General features: G+C 40.0%; 1 protein-coding gene and 1 long non-coding RNA gene across 2 annotated transcripts in view; one reads left to right on the top strand and one right to left on the bottom strand.

Annotated features, from left to right (window-relative positions):
* LOC142657846 (uncharacterized) overlaps window positions 1-23,378 on the bottom strand; it is a 484,403-nt gene that overhangs the window by 234,552 nt on the left and 226,473 nt on the right. The gene's annotated exons all lie outside the window — the stretch shown is intronic.
* Window positions 1-23,378, top strand: part of DNM3 (dynamin 3) — a 194,078-nt gene that overhangs the window by 128,490 nt on the left and 42,210 nt on the right. Inside the window, exon 13 of the mRNA XM_075832025.1 lies at window positions 10,668-10,776. Coding sequence (XP_075688140.1) covers window positions 10,668-10,776 — 109 coding nt within the window. The remainder of the gene's footprint in view (window positions 1-10,667; window positions 10,777-23,378) is intronic.

The raw sequence follows: 23,378 nt of genomic DNA, 5'->3' as shown, positions 1-23,378 counted from the left end.
CTCACACACGGATAGCAGATGCTTGAAAAGGCAAATGTCTAAGATGTCTTGCCATCTTAAACATTTATGGTGTATCCACAGGATATCTCGAGAACTAGGCTCCTCCCACCTGGTGAAGTCCTGTAGATATGCCGTAAATGTCGGAGTTGGGAATAACCTTTTAACGCAAGGATGACTATTGAGTTCTTGTATACAGTTACAACTACTAGTAAATGGTATTCCTCTTACAAATACATACAGCACATTATTACAAGATGACCAAGACTGCTGAAGTATCTGATAACTTCTGAAAATTTTAAATTACTGTAACTGTTTTTATTCAAGTTACACTTTTACAGTTAAAGTGTCAGAGACTTTCAACCATGTTGTTATGAAATGTAAACAGTTGCAGCCAGAATAGACACAGGGGATCACTAAACTACTTGGCAAAAACACCACTGTCAAAGAACTAGAGTTGTTTTTCCTTTATCACTTGCTTCTGCCTTTGACTGTCCTGCTCTGCCCTTGCTCCTTTCCTTGATGTTCAGGGATATTTGCAGTTGTCATATGGTTTTCATATATTGTATTTCTCCGACATTTCCTGTTTGGTGAAATAGTTTCCCCGACCCCAATCATGTATGCAAAAGAGTAGAGTTATATTCTGTAGTACTTTACTGCTACACATTCATAAAAAGACTAGTAAAGATAGGGTCGAGTACACCTTCCCAAAATAAATAAGTCAGTGTTGGCAAGCTAAACTATTTGTTTTCAGAAGTGCTATTTAAACATAACTTCGGTGATCCTTTCTAAAACCACAATGATATTGTAATGTGGGAGCAATTTGTGTTGGCAGCAAAACAGATATAGACAACTAAGGGAGATCCATGCAACTTTTGATGATCATTGATGTGGATTTTGAAATGCAGTATAAGACAACATCACATTTTTTATTTTCAGATAAACCCATACAGTGTTTAGGAGCCTATATATGATAATCATAAGTCTTCTGTTACTAAAGTAAGTCTCCTGTGAGAAATTTTAGCTGGAAGCGGGACCTTCCAAAACTAGCCCTAAGTCTTACTTACAGTAGGTTTCTCATTTCTGAGATCAGGGGGTTTGTCTTGTCTTTTGCTGGACATGTAACATTCCCACCATAACTGAGCATGACTGCCCAGGCAGCCATAAACACCTGCTTTGGTTATAATACTCCGTCGGAAGTTATAGACTTTTTCTTAATCCTAAGGATCATGCTTGTCTATTTCTTGGTTGGTTAGAGTCTGAAGATGCTGATCTCAAGATTCTGATTTAAGACTTTCCGTGACTGATTCTGATATAGGCATTTCAGGAGGTAGGGCCCATAACTGAAGGAAGAAGAGACCTGTCCAGTTCTGTCTAAGTGAAAAAATTATGATCTTGTTAGGAGATAAAGCGACTTCTCATATTTTAATATAGATAGGTATATTCTTGATGTTTTATTTGTAATTCTTTCGAATAATATGTATCTGAAAGTAGACTAAAAATAATCAAATCTTTCACTTTCTTTAATGATGAATCTTTCCAGATTAGGTTTCACAATTTTTTTTCCAGGTAGTATTCCCTATTTCATAGCAATAGAACGGTTTACTTCCAAAGATTTGCATTCCCGTAAAAAAAATATACTTATTACCCTTTCCAAGTTATAGACTTTGTATCTTTTGGATTCCCATGAAGTAATTGATATTACATATTTTCTTTGTTGCTTTTGGCATTTTTTCCTGTATAACTTTACCAATAGTGATGGCTTCCAGAAGTTAACTGTAACAAATGAAAATGTTTCAGTTTGTTTTTGAAACAAAAATATTCTAGATTTTTGTTCTCTCACTTGCTGTTATGCGTTGAATTGATATAAACTGAATTTAATCTTGAAGATTATCTCTAGCCAGTAGAAAAAGATGTAGCTTTAAAAAGCTAATGACAACATTTTACTCTCAAAATCTAATAGCTACAACGTCATGGGACTCTAAGAACAGAGCAAAAGCTGCGAAAAAGGTTTCATTGTTCAGAACCCCAAAAATAATTTCCTTGCATACAAAGCATGATATTTGTACTCATTAAAATGAATTACTGTAGTATAATGTGTGTTGACCACAGGGATATGTTATTAAAATGTGATATGGAGCAAGAGTAACCCCAGGGAAAAAGGAAAAGTATAAGGGAAATTATACACTTAAGGATTATCTACATCTTGGAGAAAATCTAATATCTGCAAGAAGTGTATCCGAGTTTGTAGTTTGTAGTTTTTATTATGACCCCTACTGCTTTAACCTTTGTGAATGATTATGTGACTGTCATCAACAAATTGCTGTCCATCTGTCCATGCAATGATTGTAAAAGTAGAATAATTTTGCCATCCTCTTAAAGGCTAAGGACACCTTTGCACTGAATTATTTTCTGTTTCCTAAATGCAAAATTAGGCAATTATCTGAATAGTCTTAATTGAAAATGTCCCACCATTTTGCTGGTGTACATTTTGTGTAAATCCCATACATACATAGATGTCCTGCTGATTCCGACAGCACACTGCTCCTGTTGGAGGTTGACGTTACTTTCTCTCTCCCTCGCTTTTCTCAGTGTCAGGGTGGCCATATACACATACTTCCGCCAAACCTGATGATTTTGGCAGGACTGGCTAACCATCTAATGTGTATTAGATGTACAGTCGAACTTCGTCTGGCAGATGTCATGGAAAAAAAGGATCGGGCATGATGAATTTCAACAAGGGATATAAGCCGCCACCAGAGGTGTCTGACAGCGGCTTATTCTCCTCCCCAAATTTAGAACACATGAACACTCGGCCAAACCAAGCATATATGTGTGAGGGAAGATCGGGAGAAATATTGGAGATGTACTGTATGGTCGCCTTAAGAGATAGCAGATGGGAGTTGGAAGTGGTTGTACACAGCAGATCAGAATGTGGAGAGGGTGGGAAGCATCAAAGTCTTCAGAAAGTGAAGTCACATGGGCTGTTAATATCTGAGTGAAGATAGGGAGGAAACCAGACATGGCAGTCTGCAGAGGGAATGAGATCACACAAGCTATGTAGCACGCAGACTCTGCAGAGGGGAGAAGGGGGAGATCACACACTCCTCAGCATCAGTGTCTGTCAACCGAAGGGACAAGAGATTCCTCATGGGCTGTAGTAGGGGAAAGCAGTACAGGAATGAAGTTGTGCCGATACATGAGAGTTTGTGAAGGCTACAGCATCCGGGATACACATACTTCTCATATCCAGCATGTATTACTGGGAGAAACACATCCACATGAGACAAGTGGAGAAGGTTGAAAACTGCATACAGTATCAGAGGATCTGAAAATTAATAAGGGAATGAAGAGATTGTAACCTTTTAATTCAGTCTTCGATAAATCTGATACCCCATAATATATTAAAGGGGCTTTCCCATCAGAGACATTTATGACATATCCACAGGACGGGCCCCCCTAAACCTCGTTCTACTGCTTTGTGTTTCCTGTGGATATGTCATAAATATTTCTGATGGGAAAGCCCCATTAATTGATAATAGTTATACTCACAAGGATATAGTGACATAAATAGTATAGTTGGTCCACAAGATAATCTTCAGAATTGAACCTCTGTTATGCCATATTAGTGTAGATGGGTATCTTGATTTTGACAAAGGGGAATTAATATCTTCCTTATCTCTTCCTATTGAAATTAACATGCAAGCTTGGTCGTTCTGCGCATGTATGTTTATGGGGGAATTGTATGTCACTGCCTTTAGTGCATAGTAACTCGAATACATCTATATGATGTGATATACAGGCTAGGTTATATCAGATTTGTAGTTTATTGTGGCTAATATAGCATTAGACTATTTTTGTTAATGTACAGCACATTTCCAGTGTATAGCTGACATGCACAATATCTCCAACTTCTTTAGGCATGTCAAATGTAAAGTAAAGGATAATTTCTAACAGGTATGAGTTTATTTGTAACTAGTATATAAGATGTTGGCGGTTCACAGAGTATAAAGTTTTAATTTGATGGGTATTAAATAGACACAGTCATCACGAAGCGACATATCTTTCAAATATTTTGGGAAAAGTATATATATTTTTTTTATATTTGCCAGTGTTTATTTTTTTATGATGAAATATTGTAGTTTTCACACCTATCTATATGTAGTGTCCATACCAGCTACATGGCAAATTGGTCTAAAAAAAGGTCATCTGGTTTTCCAGTCTATAGTGAAATGTTTTTGAAGAAAGTAAGAGCCTCTCATTCTTAAATTCTAAAGCCTTGAGGTTAGCTAATTGACGTAGGTCCAGATGCTCAAACCCCAGCGAACAGTTGATATCACCAAGGGAAGATGAGAGCAGCCACATATTTTTTTTCAGGTCTGGGATAAAGTGCTCTGGCCAATTGCTCCCATCCTTCCTTACACACAATGCTCTGTCCTGGGGACTTATATACAATTAAATGAAGGAGCCCCTTTTGTAAGGAGAGGATGTTGCGCCCCCTTGGTTGACTGCCTACCCCTTGTGCAGACACTGTTTTCCCTGTAGCTGCATTGTAATATATGTAGAATTATATAGCGCCTATTCAAATAGCCGACTATGTCATATATGGACACATCGATTCTTCCAGAGCGGTAGCTACTCTTATATCACCTCTTGGTTCTATCTAATAGAGGGGAGGGGGTCTTAATAGGGTGCATGGTCAGTGATTGTCTTAATGGGACAACCCTTTAAATTTAATGCATTAATTTGCCATAAAACCAGACGTACCTTCACTTGTAGTCCCTGACTGGGGCACCAGTGAAGCTCTGACTTTTCTGCTTGTTAGCATACTGCCACACGTGTGTTTCAACAACTCGTGTACCTGACGTTTCCTACACATTTTTCAGGAATCTTAGGCCCCATGCACACACACGTGTTTTTGCGGCCGCCATTCACCCGCAAATCTGCGGGTGAATTGCGGACCCATTAATTTCTATGGGCCCATGCAGACGAGCGGTCCGTGCATTGGCCGGAAACCCGGCCCGCAGAAAGATAGGACAAGTCATTATATGGTGCAGGTTTTCATTGAAGTCGATGTGTGCACGGTCCGTGATTTGCGAGCACCCCACGGATGATACTCCGCGGCTGTCCGTGCCGCAATCACGGACTGTGCACATGGCTACGGTCGTGTGTATGAGGCCTTATTCCTCCCTGGAGAAATGCAAACCCAATGAGACATAATGTATGTTTTTGTATACATTTTCCAAAAATAAAAACTTTAACCAAATATGTCCTGCTGCATCTTTAAATATTCATGAGTTTACAGTTCTGGATTCTGTAATTCTATATGTATTCCGGAAGTTGGGCAGTGTGTATCATGTGACTGTCTTTAATTTCCTGGTTCCTATTTAGATTTGGCGCCTAAACTGTGTGTGGGATGGAGAGTGTTTTTTGTAAACCAGGCATGGAGTCCTTTGGGCTGAGAGGAGTCTTGTCCATGTACATCACAGCCACCACTAGTTCCATTCCTTCGTCAACTATGTGTATCCATTGATTATATTGTACCATTAGGGATTTACAATACAGCATTTTGTCCAAAGAGAGTTACCCCACAGGAAGCCATACCAACGGCGATACATGTGGGGTCTCAGCCCCACTTTTGTCCTTACAGGACCCGGTCTTTAATTCCACCAGCATGGTGTGGTAATCACATCTTTTCCTATCTTGCACAATGTCTTTATATTTATTTGCATTATCTTTGCATTCTATAGTATATTTGACATTGCAATTTCAGTCGTTCAAATGCAGATTTTTTTTCGGGGTGTCCTCTCTTTGAAGTGACATGTCTCCTGTTTCAATTCTAATAGGGCAATAGTGGGGGTCCCTTTGGCATTTATTTAGGCCAGGGACATGTGCTCTCTTTTCTTCATTTTTAAAGAGGCTCTGTCGCCACATTATAAGTGCCCTCTCTCCTATATAAGAAGATCGGCGCTATAATGTAGGTGACAGTAATGCTTTTTATTTAGAAAAACAATCTATTTTAAACCACTTTATGAGCGATTTTTAGCTTTATGCTAATGAGTTTCTTAATGCGCAACTGGGCGTGTTTTACTTTAAACCAAGTGGGCGTTGTACAGAGGAGTGTATGACGCTGACCAATCAGCGTCCTGCACTCCTCTCCATTTATTTACACTGCACTAGCGATATAGTTATATCGTTATGTGCAGCTACATACACAAACACTAACATTACTGCAGTGTCCTGATAATTAATATACATCACTACCAGCCTGGACGTGATGTTTATTCAGAATCCTGACACTTCTGAATCTTTTCTGTGAGATTCCAGCAAGGCAAGCGTAATCTCGTTTGAAATGACAGGTTACATCGTAATCTCGCGAGATTACGCTTGCCTTGCTGTAATTCACAGAAAAGATTCAGAAGTGTCAGGATTCTGAATAAACATCAAGTCCTGGCTGGAGGTGATGTATGTTCATTATCAGGACACTGCAGTAATGTTAGTGTTTGTGTATGTGGCTGCACATAGCGATATAACTATATCGCTAGTGCTGTGTAAATGAATGGAGAGAAGTGTATGACGCTGATTGGTCAGCGTCATACACTCCTCTGTACAACGCCCATTTGGTCTAACGTAAAAACACGCCCAGTTGGGCATTAAGAAACTCATTAGCATAAAGCTAAAAATCGCTCATAGTGGTTTCAAATAGATCGTTTTTCGAAATAAAAAGCAATACTGTCACCTACATTATAGCACCCATCTCCTTATATAGGAGATAGGGCACTTATAATGTGGTGACAGAGCCTCTTTAATTGTTTTCAGATGTTTTTCCCCTTTTGGGTACTGCAGTGCTCATTGTTTGTACTTTTTCATGTATATTATAATAAAGTAACTTAAATTGTTTTGGATGTGCGACTTTATTAGCATTGGTCTTTCCTCATCTTTTTATGTAATTCTTGACTATTTCTCGTGTCTCCTCCCTAATGACACAGTAAAGAAAAACAATGAGTTAATTTTAATCAAGGAAGATACTGAGGAATAACTGTAAGATTTTTTTTCTTCATGAAAGTAAATGGGTTAATTTAATGAATGAAGATCTGGTTTGCAGTGACCGAAAAGGGGACACGCCTAGTTAGAAAATGTTAGTCATATGCCGCAGCTAACTAGGAGCAGATGGATCGTTTCACAAATATAATTCCAGACACATAACGTCTTCACTTTTGCTGTCCCCAACTTTATTTCAAGCTTTCAGATACTGAGAACTGACAGGCAGGAAGGACTTGCATTTGAGGTGGTAGAGATAAAAAAAAAAATACAGTCTATCGATATAAAGCGCAGCACATCCGTAGAACATTTTATTGTTTGGCTTTAGATTTTTTAGTGCCTGTATAACCTTACGATTAACAGTTTGTTCACATTATCCACATATAAAAACCAGAATTAGTGACATTCAAAAAAGACCTAGGTCCACGTGTCCTCTATAATACATCACTTGATACATAATAAGGTTAAACTTTTTTCATTGTAAAGGAAAAGTATCATCAGGAAATGACTTATTTTTTATTTCCATGTCACAAACTATATTCAAAAAATAAATAAATCCTGAAGTATTTTTTCATACTGGTTACTGAGCCCTCACAATCGGCTGACATGTTTTCCTGTTTTGTAGGATTTTAATGAAAGGTAACATCTCTATTAGGGAAGACACACACGCAGCAGATTTTGTTGCAGAAATTTCTTTCAACTCAAAATCAGTTCTTTTCATTTGAAAAGAACTTGCAATAATCCATGTGCTTGCTGAAAAAACAACCTAAGGCCAGGTTCCCACGGGTCGAATATGCTGCGTAAAAACTGCGCTGTGTATCCGACCTGGAACCCGCAGCACCCTCCGTCCGAAAAATTGCACCAGATTGTGGTGCAGTTTTTGGAACTGAATTTCTTCTGCGGAATGCAGTGCTGGGGTAAAAAACAAAACTGACATACTTACCCCCTCTCTCTTTTATGAGCGTAGTCTAGCCTCCCAAGATGACGTTGAAGGCCATGTGAAGCTGCAGCCTGTGATTGGCTGCAGTGGTCACATGGGGAGAAACGTCATCCCAGAAGGCCAGACTGCAGGAAGAAAGAGAGCGTTCTGGGCAAGTATGATTTATTACATTTTTGCGCTTTTTGTGGCAGAATCGCTGCGGTTCCGCCGCAAAAGTCGCAACACTTGGCTTTCTGTTGCAGGTCGTGCATCCCCATTAAATTCAATGGGGAAAACCTGCAACAGAAAATCAACAAAAACGCAGCATAAATTGACATGCTGAGGATTTAAATGCCGCACCGTAGGTTAATTTATTAACATTTACGCTACGTTTTTTTTGTCCGCAGCGTGGTCATGAGATTTTCTTAATCTAATCCACTTTGCTGCTACTGTAAATGCTGCGGAATTTCCGCACAGAATTCCGTTGCGGAAATTCCACAGCGTTTACACTACGTGGGAACCTGGCCTAAGGGTGCTCCTCTCCTTTTATCCAATTCTGTTTTTTGACTTAAAAAATGCATGCAAATTCTGCATCAAATCTGCACTGTGTGAACAAGGCCTTAGGCCGGGTTCCCACGTAGCGTAAACGCTGCGGAAATTCCGCAGCATTTGCAGTAGCAGCAAAGTGGATGAGATTAAAAAAATCTCATACCTACGCTGCGTAAAATAAACGCAGCATAAGCGTTAATAAATTGACCTGCGGTGCGGAATATAAATTCATGCGTTTATCGCCATGGTGGTATGCATGGCCCCAGTGAATAGCAGTAACACTGTATTTGTGATCCATGTAGTGAATAATCAAAATATGCTGGTGTGCTTGAGGCTTTAATTATTTGTAATATAATTGCGTATAACCTTTTGAGGTACCATTTGCAAAAATTGACATTCAATTCTTATGGACTACAAGTCCTGGGCCAGGAAACACACTGATGTTAGGAAGAAAATTCGAAAAGCGTAAAGGCTAGTGTCACCGAACACCGAAAACACAATATCGAATGTGAGGTTTTAATACAGTCAAAGCATCAAACCATCCAAAGGGATCTATAGTGGGGAAAGTAGATCAACATTAGTTAGGATTCCTACTTGCCACGTTGGGTTCTGGTGTTTGTCTATGTATATGGCCATTCAAAAAAATTTTTTTTATTCTTTAAATACTAAAATCTTTAACTCAAGATGAAAACTGTAATTAAAAAACACCAAAAATTTGCTTCACTGAATTCACTATAGACCTTTATACATATAACACTAACAGATGTAACCTCGTGTGGCCTCCTGGTTAAACTGCATCATCATCATCAAGATAATCATAATGGTTGTCAAACTGTCATAGTTACCCCAGTGCTCTTGATTTAGCTAGAGGCGAATCCCTTGCTTCCTGTAATCACAAGGCTTGACCTTGTGTTCCTTATGAAATCATTGGATTGGAGAACGAACTTGTTCATGTTAAACCTTGATTGCTACGTATAATTATCACTTCCACCTCTTTATTTCCTCCGTAAATGACCATAATAAGTTGAGCTTCTATTAGATGAGATGTTCTTTTGTCAAATCTAGTCTCAAAATATAGGTTTAATACCTAAATGGGATTAAAGTACTGAATAATTGTATTTTTTCAACAGATACGTTTTCTTTTGTTTTTTTCTTAATTATTGAATATTGCTGCCTTTGTCTACAGGGTAGGTTTAAAATGTTTAGTATATACTGATACCATTTAATATGTTCTTTTTTACTATTTGGTATTTTAATGTACTGCTTATAGATATATTCCAACATTCTAGCTTAACAGTGTGCATATCATTGAATTCCTGAAGGGACAAATAAAAGTGGGTTACCCCAAAAAATTCTGTATGGTCCGTCATGGTGTCTACTGAAAAAAGATTTTGCAGCCTGTCGGAAGGGCTATTCCGATGCTTTCTTCAGAAGACTCTTTTAACAAGATAGTAAGAAGATCATGTCTGCAAAATTAGGGATCAGGGCGTTGATTTTTTTATAGTGGATAGTGGACTAGCACATGGGTTTCATTCTGGGGAACAAAATCTTGTCTTGCAGGACAATATTACTACTAAATCCGTTACCTAAAATGTCATTGTATGTATATACGAAGATACGTATCGAATCAATTTCGAGAACTTGTTCAGCTGTCGCTAGCTATTATGATCATTTGCTATTTTCATTTATTATATATTTATTGAGGATAGGAAATGTAATAATAGTAGATTGTATCTTCATCCTGAGTGTAATATTTGAACTTTAATACTAGTAAGGTTATGTTTACACTGGTGTTAGGGTATGTTCCGTCAGGTTTCCATTGCTCTCAGCCAGAATAGCATAGTCTGCTGTTCTGTCCTTTACTGTATTAATATGGGCAACATGATGGACCCATTATAAGTTGATGAGATCTGACAGGGTCCATTATACAACGGTTCTGTCACATACATCTTGGGTCCTTTAATGACGGCACTCATGATACCAGTGAGAGCAGAGCCTTAGAAAGGCAACGTCAATATTTAATTCTAACAAGGGATCAACTCCATAATGTGGCTTTCTCAATATTGGAGCGTATTTCAACAGTGTATAAACACCAGGCTTTTAGGTGTAAATTTGTCCCAGTTAAATCTTACACTTCTTCTCTGGATCTTGTGGCTTGTAGGAATGTTTACAAAGATTACAGATGCCTGGAACTTGCCTGTGACTCCCAGGAAGAAGTGGACAGCTGGAAAGCATCTCTGCTCCGTGCTGGAGTATTTCCGGATAGGCTGGTAAGGAACCTATTTTTTATGTTATGTACTTTTGTCATAAATTTACATTTTGTACTTAAAAACACACTTTTTGTGTTACTTCCATCTTCAACAAAAACATAAAAAATAGTTGTGACACTTAAAGGCGTTTTCTCCCCATGACAAACCTTCTGAAAATGAAAACCCTGGCGATGAGCTGTTTTCTCCAAGGGAAGTTGCTAACCATACATCTACCCTGTGGTGGCCAGGTCTGTAGATAATAATAAGTTATGATACCCAGCAACTCTCTCTGCTTTTCTTATGCCTCCTGGAAATGTATAAATAAATTGACAACTGGGTGTTACTATTTCACTTGTCAAAGGGCTGTGTCCTTACACACTAGCAGTGTCCAATCAAAGCTGACGGTATCAGACTGTACTGGGACACATCCTATTGATAGGGGAAAGGTAACACTTAGTGTTATGTCTACATGAAGACTTTTTGTAGCACTACTGATTTATTTTTGCTGTCGAGTAACAGCTGCAGTCCACAACATTGCATGCAACTCAATGTATTGATTTTTACTTCAGCTGTAGCTCTATAGTTAAAATGAATTAGTTATATTACAAAAAGTCTCTATGTAGTACAGGTCTTAGTCATGCATTTCACAGAGGAATAACAGATGAATGTAACAATACAAAGTTCTAAGTAAAGATGCTCCAGAATTGTGATCTCATGGGGAATACAAGGATTTACTATAACACACATGTCAGGAAACTCACAGGTGATGTCTTCTCTGATTGAAGTCATTCTGTTTCCTTTTCTTCTCCATCCAGCCTAGACTGTTGTGATGACTTCTGCCAACTGCAGAGTTTGCTGCCCGGATATCTTTGGCCCCTCGATTCTGCAGCTACCCCCAGCCTCTATAGCAACACAGATTAATTCAGACCCCAGACCAGACACTAAATTACTTCACACCCCCCAAACCAGATCCCAAAATTAATTCAGACTCCAGTCCAAACCCAAAAATGTATTTAGACCTCAAACCCCAAAATTAATTCAGACCCCAGATCAGATCCCAAAATTAATTCAAACCCATGACCAGACCCCTAAATTTATTCAGACCTCAGACCAGACCACTCTATATACTTAACCTCTGCACTCCTGTACTCCTCTTCAGCTTCAGGCACCACCACATACATGGTCTTAACGCTGGCAGCGTTAGAATGTTGCGTGCTCCACCGCACAGTACAACCTGTCACTGGACAGCATCAGGACCCATTGTAATGAATCGGCGTAGGAAGACGGACAGGTGAGCCGTAATCTACCTGCAACTCAGTCCCTGCCTACTTGCACGGCCCATCCTAAGGGACGGCGTACAACTGGGCGACGGTCCCTACGCTCAGTAAGTGCAAGACAGACAATACAAGACAAGGGCACACAGAAGCAAGGGGGGGGTAGGGGCAGTTGCCCACGGAAACACTGTGAGCAACAGGCAGTGGTGAACGAGTCGAATCAAACCAGGGGCGTGGGTAGTAGCAAATCAGAGCAGGAGAATAGTCAGGGTCAAAAAGTAACAGCGGTCAATAGGGGAAATAGCAGGAATCGCAGAGCCAGGAAACTAGACAATCACAGGCAAGGAGCATGCTGCAAGTGAGGGTATAAATAGACCAAGGGCGGGAGCTAGAGCCGTCAGGCCAGGCTGTGATAGGTTCTCCCTCTCCTCAGCCTGCAAGCCTGAGTGGTAACAGATCGCGTCACTCTAGCAGACCTTGGAGCTGATGAGGGCTGATTAACCCTGGGCATCGACGCAGAACCTGTGTCTGGCAAACTCTTTACACTCATTTTGGCGACTCCTGGAATGGAAGAGGAACCGGGGGGCGGGGAAGATAGGCATTATCGCCATTAAATCCAATAGATAGTGGCCTATTAAAAAAAAAAAAAAAAGCGCACAGTGGTCTGGGAGTGTGTGGGGGGGGGGGGGGATGCCACCTGAAGTATGGCAGAGCACTACTGCTGGAGCGGTCAAAGCTCATTTCTCTAATGATGTATGTATCTCACTCTCCCTCTCGAAACCTTCTAGTCTAAGGCTAGTAGAACATGTTTTTATTTTTATAGTTTTGTAGCTTTTTTATTATTAAGGGCGCTGCCAGCTTGGCTACATTGCGAGCAATAAAATATACATCTTAAAGCTAAAGTGCATATGGACAGCAAAGAGCTGAGAGAATAATTTTCTTATTAAGTTGTCCAACATTGCTTCGATGCCCTCGTTACTGCCTGCACTTGAGGACTTGTCTCAAAGCTGACCCTAAAGTATTTTGCCTCCCAAGTTGCATTAAAATCTGTATTATTGCTTTCCTTTTTCCAAACAATATTTGTGTCGGAGTGCCAGAAGCAAATCCCAAGCATCGTCCTCTTCAGCCTTAGAACAGGATATCCATTTACCAGCAAGCTCAGCGCTGGCTTTATGTATCTACAGAGTATCCAAATACAAGCCTGGCTCACAGCAATAACTGCAGCTTTGTGTCCAACCTTTCCAGACTGGATTTATCTGAGGTGCACCCATGTTTATTTTGGCTCTACTCCATGGTACATGGGACATAGAAAAATTCATATATGCATCTATAAATGGATAGCTTACATGGTTCACATCTTTGTTTGCTTACTTCAAGTCTCTTGCTCCCTGTATACCCCCCATGGTTTCTGATTTCTTTCTAATACATGAACACATGTTCCTTTGAATCTGTACACCAGTGCTGGTGGATTCATCTCAAATTCATTTACAGTTTCTTGTAGAAAACGTTTTGAGAAAAACAATTTGGTAAATAACCGTTTCCTATTTTAATGCTCTAGAGCAGCGTATGTTTCATGAAATCTGTATTTAGAAATATTTTTTGATAATTTGATGTTTTTTAATCGACATTTTAATGGTCTGAACTATAGTATAGAAGGCTACTAAAGTTGTCTCTTTTATTTTTTAACTTGCATATCATTCAACAACATTGAAGGGGTTTTTACTACTGCACAACCCCTACCCTAAAGGGGAACCTGCTGATGATTAGCTGTCCCTTATGAGTCTGACAGCTGAAACCCCACTTGATCAGCTGTTATAGACGGGAGGAACTGCAGTTGGCCGCACACTTCTCCTGCAGTGGCCACTGCAGGAGAAATGTGATAATACATGATGCCCATCCCAATGAATGGTCGTACGTGTTGAGTGCTACAGAGTGGGAGATCATATGAACAGGGGTTTGGTCTTATCTAACAACCCTTCCAATGATGCATTGGTATTCCATACATGATATGTACATGATAGATACATGATAGATACATATATACTGATAAAACATGTAAGTCAAGCTCAGAGGTTCTGGAGGTCTGATGATTGTTAGTTTCTGATTCACATTTAGTCGCCAGTATGTTTTAACCTTTCTTGTATTACTGTTTGTTGATCTTTGTGAATCATTTGTGGGTCATTGCTCACAAGACACAAATACAGGAATAAGTAGCAAAAAATTTGATTATTTTTTTTATCTAAGACTTACATTACTGAACATAAAAAAATCTTAAATTAAATTGTTACTTTGTCCACTCATTAAGATGATGTACCCCATGATATAGATATACCATTGATTTAAGATAAGCTATATTTATTATTCCTTGCGCTCGACCCCTCTATCTGTAGTTGTTTCAATTATATGTCAAGCCCCTGGTCAGGCCTAGAACAAGATTGTACCAAAGCCAAGACATTTGTAATGAAATTGAGAAATAGCAGGTTAACCTGACTCTTTCCATAAGCGCAGGAAAAAAATTCAAAGAAAACTTCAAAGACTTTTCCTTTATTCTTCCAGTCTGCCGAACCTTACCCCTCACTGTAGTAGGCATCATACTTATTCTCTCTTACCAATAACCCACAACAACTTAGTTTTATGAATTAACCTTTTAACCTTTTTACTGCAAAGTTTTTTATAAATTAAACATCTGGCTTTCTCTTCATTGCCATCACGCTGATCATTCCTGCGGGCCAGGAGAACATTTTGTATCAAGCTTTCCTTTGCTCTGAATCCATTCTTGTATAAACTGTAAATTGTTCCTTAAACCTTTTATTGCTTGCTTTTGAAAATATTTACTATACTCACAATTAGATTTTTATTTTTTTTATTTAAATTGCCATGTACTCCGTAGACCAAGATTTACAAGAACTCTGCTGAAGCAGTCATTGTGTATTGAGCAGAACACTAAAATATATTTAAATAAATCCCTAGTATTTCATAACCACTAGTGAAATTTGTGCACACTATTGGGTTACACATTCAGGATAGAGGTCATTTTAATTTAGTCATTGGGAATATCTTAAAGGGGTTGTCCACTACTGGACAACTGATGACTTATCCACCGGATAGGTCATCGGTACATGATCTGTGGGGGTCCGACACCTGGACCATGCACCGTTAAGCCGCACCGGCTGCTTCCGAGCATCGGACATACATGCCGAAAGCAGTTGGCTCCCTCCACTGAATAGCGGCCGAGCTGTAGTACTGCTTCTCTGCTTCTATTCAAGTGAATAGGACCAGAGCTGCAGTTCCGCAGTACGGCCACTATGCTATGTACGGAGAGCCAACTGCCTCCGGCTTCGTACATCAGAGATGAGTTCCTGGGCAATAAATTTTGAAGTACATTCATTTTGACAATATTCTATTGTCCAACCCATAAATATGTCTCTTTTTACCATTGTGTCAGATGTTTTGATGCTATGTACCAAAGTAGGAAAGTTGGGCTAAAGTATTTGGGCAACACAGTTTAATATCAAGGTATTTAATATTTTCTAGCCCGTTTGAACAATACATTTTTAAGTAAGCTGTGGAGTTCAAAACTGCGTGTGACTAGTTGGTCAACTAATAGCTGAATTTTAGACCTCAGATTAAAAAGGTAAAGCAGGATCATGATTAAAAAAAAAGCCTCCACATATGGAGCCACATATGCTTTCTACAATTGCAAGTAAAAGTATCACTTGGAATCAATTGAATTTCTACATTGAGCTAATAAAATGTGGTCTGATTGTTATATATGTCACAATTATAGACAAGCATAATCGAACTAAACTAACAACACACAAACGATTGTACTGTCAATGTCTGTTATTGTAAGTGAACATCTTTGTTAATGACTTCTCCAAGAGCTAGTTGGCAAAAAGTGTTTTAATTAAGATGGTATTGTAAAGGCACACACAGCCTGGTTATTGGCAAATCTGTTCTTCTCAAAAAAGATTGGTTAGTGTGGGCCATGCTTCGAGGCGAACAACTTTCAGAAGACCTCAGAAGACATGTTATAGAGACCCGTGAAGCTAGAAAAGGCTACTACTGCATTGCTAAAGACCTGGGTGTACATTAAACCCACGGCTAGTAATAATTGTTTACAAATGGAGAAAATTCAGGACTGTTGCTACTTTACCTAGGAGTAGGCGTCCTGTTCAGATCACTCCAAGAGCACAACAAGCCTAAAAAAAAGATGAGAAGAAAACCCAAGGGGAACAGCAAAAGAACTACTGAAATCTACAAACTGCAAAAACCTATGTTCATGTTTCCACTATTAGAAAAACAATGAACAAGAATGGTGTTCATGGAAGAAAACCCCAAAAACAAAATTGCAGCCCGTCTCATGTTTGCCAGAGACCATCTGGATGTTCAACAATGCTTCTGGGATAATGTTCTGTGGGCAGATGAGACAAAGGTGGAACATTTTAGTACAAATGCACAGCACTATGTTTGGAGGAAAAAGAACACTATACACCAACACCAAAACCTCATCCCAACTGGGAGGCAATGTGGAGAGAGCATCATGGTTGGAGACTGCTTTGCTGCCTCAGGGCCTGGATGCCTGGCGATCATTAAAGACTATGTACACCTTCAAAATCGAGTTTTTTTTGTTTTTAAATAAAAATGTCTATCACGGTGTTTGAAAATTTCTAAATACTTTCTATTAAAAATGATTTCGACTTTTTGATATACAGCTACTTTGTATCCTGTATACATAGCAGGTGTATCTTGCGCTGAGACCTTAATCCGTCAGGTCAGTAGCATTGACGGGTTCAGTGTCAGCAGGTCCTGCGTGTCTCCGACATGCAGGATCCACCTGTTATCAATCACATCTAAGTGCCGCTGACCTGACAGATACAGGTTCCAGCACTAGGTACAGCTGCTCTGTATACAGGATACAAATCAGCTGTATCTCAAAAAGTAAAAATAATTTTTAATAAAAAAGTATTTAGAAAGTTGCACCAAACACAGTGAAGGTGTACATAGCCTTTAAGGGAACAATGAATTCAAATATGTATCAAAAAGTTTTACAGGAGAATGTAAGGGCTGCAGTCCATGACCTCAAGCCTGAAGAGGCTTTGGGTGATGAAACAAGACAATGACCCTGTCACGGTCTGCGGGTATGTGGACCAACTAGGCCACACCGCCGAAGCAGGGATGCAGCTGGCCAAGCAATGGAGCACGCAATCAATACAAAGTCCCGCTCTAGGGTACCTGAATAGTCCAGACAGCGGCCGAGGCAGGTGCAGCAGGTTGCGACTGATGTGGTGGATGATAGCAGGTGCAGCAGGTTGCGCCAGATGTGGCGGATAACACTGGATGTGGTAGATGACACTGGACTTGGCAGATGACATTGGACGTGGCAGATGACAGCAGGTGCAGTAGGACACAACTCCAACAATAACAGGCTCAGGAACAAGGACACCGCATGGGATACAGGATATAGGTAACAGGGCACGGGAAACAATGGGAACAGGATAACACTAAGGGACCATTTGCAAGACTGACATTGGAATACTAACAACGCTTAGGCAATGAGCAAAGGGGCACTTCTTATAGTCCAGAGAATCATGGGCTAATTGATGATGATTCCCATGTGCGCATGCTGGCCCTTTAAGGCCAGGCACCAGCGTGCGTGCGTACCCTAAGGGACACAGAGGATGGGAAGTGAGCGCTGGTGTCTCCTGGGAAGGAGATGCGAGCCAGCGCTAACAGCTCCATGGCTATGGCCGCCAGGGGTTGAGTTAACCCGATGGTCCGCGGCCATGGACGCTACATACCCAAAGCACACATCAACTAAAGAATGATTAAAAAAATAAATAAATGGTGTTTTGGAATAGCCAAATCAGAGTGCTGACCTTACTCTATCGAGATGCTGTGACATGACCTGAAAAGGGCTCTGCACACATGTCATCCCAGAAGTATTGAAGAAGTGAAACACATTTGTAGGGAGGAATGGTCCCAAATTTTTCATCAACATTGGGCAAATTGTATTTGCAGCTACAGGAAACATTTGGTGGAGATGATTGTTGCGAAAGCTTATTAAATTCGAAGATTTCTTGCTTTTTCTCCCTGCACTGTGGATGTTCACTTAACAGTGCTCAATAAAATACATGAACAGTTCATCTGTTTGTGTGTTATTAGTTTAGTTAGATTGTGTTTGTCTAGAATTGTGACTTAGATAACAATCAGGCCGCATTATAGACGGAAACCATTAGCTACATTTCCGTCACTATTGAGTTCAATGGTGAGGGAAACGGAAGCTCAGGTTTCCGTCTGCCTCCCCGCTGAGGGGTTAACCCGACGGAAACTACCGATGGAACCCCTCAACAGAAGGGCAACGGTGATGTGAACGGGCGCTTACTCACTTTTTTTTGCAACTGCATCTCTTAATCAGATAACTGAGCTATCCTGGTTTGTATGGTTCCATCAGAAGAGGGGCTTCAGCCCTGTTGAGAATTAATGTAAATTTGAAAAGGCTGTGAAAGAACCCCGTTGACCTTTACCTCGACAGAGCAGTGGAGAGATAATATCCAAGTGAACATGTTGGAGCTGAAACCTACAGTATGTGTGCCAGATAATTAGATCAAATACTTGCTTTGCATCTGTTAAGAATAAAGGGATGTAAACAGAAAAGAAGCATGTTATGTGGATCAACTTTATGGTCCAAATGGTGTTGTCCTACGTCATTTTATTTTCTGAGATCAGGCAGGAATGAAGCCTACATTTTCACACGCAATTTCATGTCATGTTTAGAAGTGAAGTTGGTCTACAGCAAGGGCAGCAGAGAGGATCCTTTTGCTATGACCGTAATGAGGGCTTTCAAGAAATCCCATGGTATTATCTCATCATCCCTTAGTGAGTTGAAGGTGCAGTAGAATTGGTAACCTATATAAGATCTAAAGAATGGCGAGGCCATATGGTTCTAGTTCTTTTTCTGTCAAGGGGCAAGAGAAGTCTTCTTTGAAAATATCTGGATTGTGTCTTCTGGGAGTTTACAAGGTCTGCCTGGGAAAGGTTCTCCATTATTTTATCTTGGGGAGACATGTCTGTGGAAAATTCATTATAAAAGAAGGCATTATATTCATGAAAGACTTTTACATGGCTTTCTGAACTCGTAGGACTTTTTCAATAGAGTGGCTGCATATTTTTTGTTAAATTACAAATCCTAAAGTGTATCAGTTGGCATCAGTCTTAATCGCTTCGAGCATGAGATGACCTCCCATGATCTGCCATGCTTATGAATTTAGTTTCACCCTATGGCAGCTAAAATCTCTAGCATCTGGAACAAACCTCTAATATCTAAGGGAAGCTTTAACTTTGATAAGACATGACATAATAGCCTGTTAAAAACATATATTGAGCTACATGTGTAGTTTATATCAATGCGATTTACATATTTTTGATCACTGAATATAGTTTTTATTTTTTAAAGGTCAATTTTACTGAGAACATGAGAATAATGACATAGGAACTACAAAAAAAGAATAGTAGATACATAAAAGTAATAGTATATATGTGTGTGTGTGTGTATGTATATATATATATATATATATATATATATATATATATATATAGCATTTTAGGTATACAATATAAAGCAAACATAAACATGTAGCAAACAGCTTTCCATTGGTTTACAGAAGAAAAATAGTATTGGTTAGCGAAATGCAATGCATAAAAGGTGGCCAGTGGAGGAGTAGGCAAACCAACAGGAGACATTCCATAAATGCTAATGCTATTATGAAGTATGAGGATTGGCTATCCAGGGCTGACAAATTTTCAGAAATTTATCCTGGCATCCATTGCCACCAGAGGGCATGTGCTTCATAAGTGAGTTTGAAGAGAGTGAGTTTTGAATTAACTAGTGCAATCCACGCTTGCAACGTAGGTACTTTAGGGTGCTTCCAGTATAGAAAAATAACCTTTTTTGCATAAAACAATAAAAACATCATAAGGGATCTGGTAACTACAACGTTAGTTAATAAGATCTTCTACCAGGAGAAGTAAGCAGACTTTTGGATCTAAGATACAGGGAAGTCCAATTTGGACTCAATAATTTCCAACACTTCTGACCAAAAGTCAGAGATAATTGGGCACTCCCAAAACATGTGGAGGTAGGAACTCCCAGAACCCTCCTTCCTCTTGCAACGTGGGCATGTAGGGGAAGAGAGCTTCCCCATTCTAAACAGTTTAGATGGGATTTAGTAAATTTGGTGGAAGAACTTTATTTGAATGAGTCAATCTCTAGCCAATATCAAGGAACCAATCAAGGCACTCAGCATTTCCGCACGATCATCAGTAGATATAGAGGATAGGTTCTGAGACCATCTATCTGAGGCACTGTCAAGTTTATTAGAAGAGACCCATAATAATTGTTTGTAAAGTGTGGACATTGGTTTGGTTAATGTCTCCTGTGTTACCCAGTCGTCCACCAGGGATGTGCACAACTGTAGCTCATAGCCCGCAAATTGCGACCAGAGGTCATGTCTGAGCTGAAAGTATCGGAATTTCAGGCGAGGTGGGATTTGATGCTTAGACCTGAGTTGTGTAAAAGTGACAATCTTATTCTCTATCACCACATCCTTCAAAGTCAGTACGCCAAGTTCCGCCCATGTATTAAGATTGGAGAGTCTCCGTATGTGTGTCAGAAGTGGATTATACCAAAGAGGCGTCCTGGGTGACCAGGACACCTCCTGGGATCGAAAAAGGCGTAGAGACCTCTGCCATACCCTCAAGGTTGACTGCATCGGAATTGTGAGCAGGTGACCCGGTGGGCGTGCCTGTTGGTATAAGGAATTGACTAGTGTCTTATAGGATCCCAGCAGGATTCCTCAAGACCTGTAGGTGGGTTTAGATGTCTATGAGTAAACCACTACCAGATATATACTAGTTAAGTAGCCAAAAAGTGTAAGTTTGTTAAAGCCAGACCTCCCTGCTGTGTAGGCAGCTGGAGTGTACCAAGGGCAATTTGAGGGATTCCACTTGCCCAAATAAAGGATCTAAGATCATTCTCTACTTTAGAGTAATATGTGAGAGGTAACCAAACAGGGAGTTCTGAAAGAGGTATAAGACTCTAGGGAGAGATTTAATTTTAAACAGATTGACACGTCCCATTACTGGGAGGGGCAGGTGTCTCCATTTGTCAAAATCCACCTTAAGCCTCTGTAATAGTGGAGATATGTTATCGGGTATAAAGGTGCGTGTGTCAGAACTAATTACTATACCGAAGTATGTGATTTTATCCAGGCATAAATCCAGATTGGTCTGGATGAACAACGTGAGTTATCACTTTCTGAAAACGCATTGCTAGGATTTTTGCTAGGATTATGACATCGCAGTTGAGAAGGGATATGGATCTATAGGCCCGAGATGGCACTATGTTAGGTAATACGTATCAGCCCACGCAGTCAAGGGGGAAACAGGACCCGCCAACCCTCCCAACCTATCCAACTCCGGGCAAAGGAGAAAATTGAAATCACCAAGAAGTAGGAGGGGTGTTGGACAGAAGCTGAGGGAGGATTATAAATATTCACAATAATGAAAGAGGTAAAATATAGCTGCCAAAATAAAATAATGAATTTACCCCTAGGATCAGTTTTCACAGAGGTAATCCCATTGCAGAGATTTATGGCCAGTAAAGAGACCCCACATGAATAGCTGATACGAGGAGGCATGATATCCATGTTTAATCCAGGGTTTATGCATAGCCTTCAACTTAGAGCCCAACAGGTGGGTTTCCTGGAGGAGTATCATATGTGGGTTTTAAGTGGAGACAAAGTTAAACACCAGAGATCTGCTGACCTTATCATTGAGGCCCCTAATATTTCAAGAGATCATTTTAAGGTACTGTAATGTCTCCATCATTACTGTATAAAAAGTGAGGCATAATAAGGTTTCAATTCGAGGGAGTGGGAAGGTGTGATTCCCACGAGAGACTATAACTTTCCACTGACTGGAAGGTCAAATCACCGATCCACACATAGTTATACATTACATTCACATGGTTGAAGAGACATGAAAAGCCAAGACAAGCAAAACCCAACCCACCCATCCCTCCAAACATGAGATAGGCTTCATTCCCAAATGCAGTAACGCTGCTGCTTAAGGTATAGGTAAAACTGGGATTAGAAAATACGGTTCAAATGATTAGATGAAAGTGGGAGGCAATCCCCTTCCCTGTGATGAATCAGAAATACAACAAATAGAGGAACTAAGCCTAATAGAACACAGAATGTAGGTTATCTTTTGGAGGAGAAGAAGACCATGGGTGATGGATGGATCACTGAATATAGTTGACATGTTTATTTAGCAGTTCTTTTTTTAAGCATGGTACAAACTATTGTCATTAATACTAGAGGAAAAGTTTCTACTGACCTTTCAAAGTAGCTGTGGGCTATAAAGGTCAGACTGTGTAAGTTTATTGTAAAATGTTTTCCAGACGTTTCTGCTATCTTCTCATTTCATTAATCATTTTCTTTTAAATCACATTTTCTTCCATCTGAATTCAAATCATGGAAAAAGCTTTCATACATTTTTTATCATGACCCTAGAAATAATGTACTTCATGCTGTCAAAGGGTGTAAGTGGGGAGGGGCTGTACCCTAGTTGCCGATTGCCAGTGGGTGCCAATAAAAACCATGGTGGATGCATTGGACATGTTGGATTTCAGTTGGTGAAGATAAACATTGCCAGAGAGTCTGACAACAGTTTATGCCCCTCCCCCAAAACATGGTATACGCGCATGGGTGTTTTTGTGTAGTTATAGGAGATCGCTGACCCACAGCTATCTTATCTGTAAGCTTAATTACTACACATAAGTCACATCAGCCTGAACTGCTGAAAGTAAGTGCATGGGTTCTACAGTACCAGGGGACTTTTTAAAAAGCAAGTTAATTTTCTAACTCCATCCAACTCAATGTCTATACTTACTGTATACTATAAAAAAACAAAACACATATGAACAAGCATGGTGCTGTATTGAAACACTGATGCCATCATTGTCTTTTTAACCCCTTCCCGCTTTTGGGCGTGACTGTACATCCGTAATCAAAGTAATTTACCGCAATAGGGCGTACAGTTACGCCCAAGCTTTAAACTCTCACCGTGTCAACAGACATGGTGACAGCGTCCTGATCGCAACTGTCATAGATAGTTGCCGAGCAGGACTCGCAGCACAGGACCAATCAGAGTGGTCCCGTGCTGGCATGAGCTGTGATTGGCCAGTCAGTACTGACAGGCAAATCACAGCGCAGGAGACTTGTTTTGCCGGCATCTCCAGCTCTGACAAGCTCATTCCTGTCAGAGAGCTTGTCAGAGTCGGAAGCC

Source organism: Rhinoderma darwinii, chromosome 7 (genome assembly GCF_050947455.1).
Source record: "Rhinoderma darwinii isolate aRhiDar2 chromosome 7, aRhiDar2.hap1, whole genome shotgun sequence".
Taxonomy (NCBI): Eukaryota; Metazoa; Chordata; class Amphibia; order Anura; family Rhinodermatidae; genus Rhinoderma; species Rhinoderma darwinii.
This window is presented reverse-complemented; position numbering and strand designations above follow the sequence as displayed.